Source organism: Apium graveolens, unplaced genomic scaffold, assembly GCF_009905375.1.
Source record: "Apium graveolens cultivar Ventura unplaced genomic scaffold, ASM990537v1 ctg5390, whole genome shotgun sequence".
Lineage (NCBI taxonomy): Eukaryota > Viridiplantae > Streptophyta > Magnoliopsida > Apiales > Apiaceae > Apium > Apium graveolens.
Genome location: NW_027418953.1, coordinates 15,102 through 17,055, shown reverse-complemented (window position 1 = coordinate 17,055; position 1,954 = coordinate 15,102). Strand labels below are relative to the sequence as shown.

At 37.3% G+C, this 1,954-nt stretch overlaps 1 protein-coding gene across 1 annotated transcript; it reads left to right on the top strand.

The window, feature by feature from the left end:
* The first annotated feature begins 337 nt into the window (after positions 1–337).
* LOC141702632 (peroxidase N1-like) lies at positions 338–1,740 on the top strand. Its single transcript, XM_074506284.1, has 3 exons — positions 338–775; positions 877–1,039; positions 1,191–1,740. Exons 1-3 carry the CDS (start codon positions 386–388, stop codon positions 1,607–1,609), a joined length of 972 nt encoding a protein of 323 aa, XP_074362385.1. The 5' UTR covers positions 338–385; the 3' UTR covers positions 1,610–1,740.
* Positions 1,741–1,954: the final 214 nt, after the last annotated feature.

Here is a 1,954-nt window from a genome sequence, read left to right as displayed (position 1 = left end):
ATAATATAAAGTAACCCGAGCAACATGGTAAAAGTTTAAATTAAGATTATAGGTTTTTTCTTGGCTAATAGATTGTAAATTATCATATAAGTTTTTTGATAGATAACTAAAATAACCCTTTCAAATTCATATAACCCAAACTTGAATGATTTAAATCTATTTCTCTCCCAGAATATAAAACTCGATATCTATTTAATGTAACTGTATTTGACTGAAAATTTCTGTAGATGACAAGTTCAATAATTTGGGCAGCCTTAGCTTGCAAGTTGTAATCCCCACACGTTTATTCATTTTCTACTCACTCTCGTGTAACTATAAATACACCATCTTCGTCTGCTTTAATTCATACAATCAACTCAAAACAACACATTACAGAGCTCATCAAATGGATTCTTACCATAACAACTGCACTCTTTTAGTTCTTCTTTTACTTGTAGCACCTCTGGCATTGGCACAAACTAGGGTCGGGTTTTATTCGACTTCTTGTCCGAGAGCTGAATCAATTGTTACAGCCACAGTAAGGAAACATGTCAAGGGCAATACTGCAGTTGCTCCCGGATTGCTAAGAATGATCTTCCATGATTGCTTTGTTCATGGTTGCGATGCCTCGATTCTTATCGATGGCAGCAATGCTGAGAAAACAGCTAGGCCGAATCTTTTGTTGAGGGGATATGAAGTCATTGATGATGCCAAAACACAACTGGAGGCAGCATGCCCTGGAGTTGTGTCTTGTGCTGATATCCTTGCTCTTGCTGGTCGTGACTCTACAGTTGCGGTAATATTACGTATTCATGCTCTTTATAATCTGAACATTACGCATTCATAAATGGACTCGTTTTATATTATTGACTGATTTGTTTTATGTGTTTGTTACAGGTCGGTGGATTGACATACCGTGTGCCAACAGGCAGGAGAGACGGAAGGGTGTCATTAGCTTCCGATACGGCTAATTTGCCAGGTTTCACAGACTCGGTCGCTGTTCAAAAGAAAAAATTTGCTGACGTAGGTCTGAGTGCTCAAGATCTTGTTACTCTTGTTGGTAAGCATTACATAAACTCTAGACTTTCGAAGCATTACATAATAAGAGGGTCGGATGACCCCTCTTGCCCCTTAGAGGATCCGCCTGTCACATGCATGCAATAGTCTCACTCTGCTGTAACAGACTAATATTAATATTGTTTGCATTGTAGGAGGACACACTATTGGAACAGTTGCTTGCCAATTCGTAAGCTACAGACTCTACAATTTCACTACTTCTGGCGGTGCTGATCCTACCATTGATCCCACATTTCTTCCAACACTTCAATCTCTTTGTCCTCAAAACGGAGATGGAAATAAACGTATCGCTTTGGACTATGGAAGCGGTGACACATTCGATCATTCTTTCTTCAAAAATGTTCAGAGAAACCGCGGAATTCTCGAATCCGATCAAAGCTTGTGGCAGGACAGTACAACAAAGAACTTTGTACGGAGGTTTATAGGGATTAGAGGGTTGGCTGGATTGACGTTAAACGTTGAGTTTGGAAGAGCCATGATTAGAATGACTAATGTTGGAGTGAAAACTGGCACTGACGGTGAAATTCGAAAAGTTTGTTCTGCAATTAATTAATTAAATAATTCCTTTTTTTTAATTTTGTCAAATGAAAAGAAGTTGTTCATAGTACCAGCTTATATATACGTTCGTACAAGCTGTTCACTTTTGAATTTTTATGATGGAATGATACTTAATTTGTCATTTAATCCGGTTTCATCAATTTATTTATATCATGTGTTGAGATGTAAGTTTCAGTTATCTAACTAAGATTGAAGAGAACATCAAAAACGCACATTAACATTCAAGTATGAAGGAAATGATCGAAGCTTTATCTATAAGAATCAGTGTTTATTTACAGGGAGGAAAGTGTATTTCTATATTTCTATCATTGTGTTTCAGTTTGTTACTTCACAGCTAAGT

Coding starts and splice junctions, on each gene's coding strand:
- LOC141702632 (XM_074506284.1), top strand. CDS start 386: ATGGATTCTTACCATAACAACTGCACTCTTTTAGTTCTTCTTTTACTT. Junction 776..876: donor GTCGTGACTCTACAGTTGCG/GTAATATTACGT, acceptor TGTTTGTTACAG/GTCGGTGGATTGACATACCG. Junction 1,040..1,190: donor AGATCTTGTTACTCTTGTTG/GTAAGCATTACA, acceptor TTTGCATTGTAG/GAGGACACACTATTGGAACA.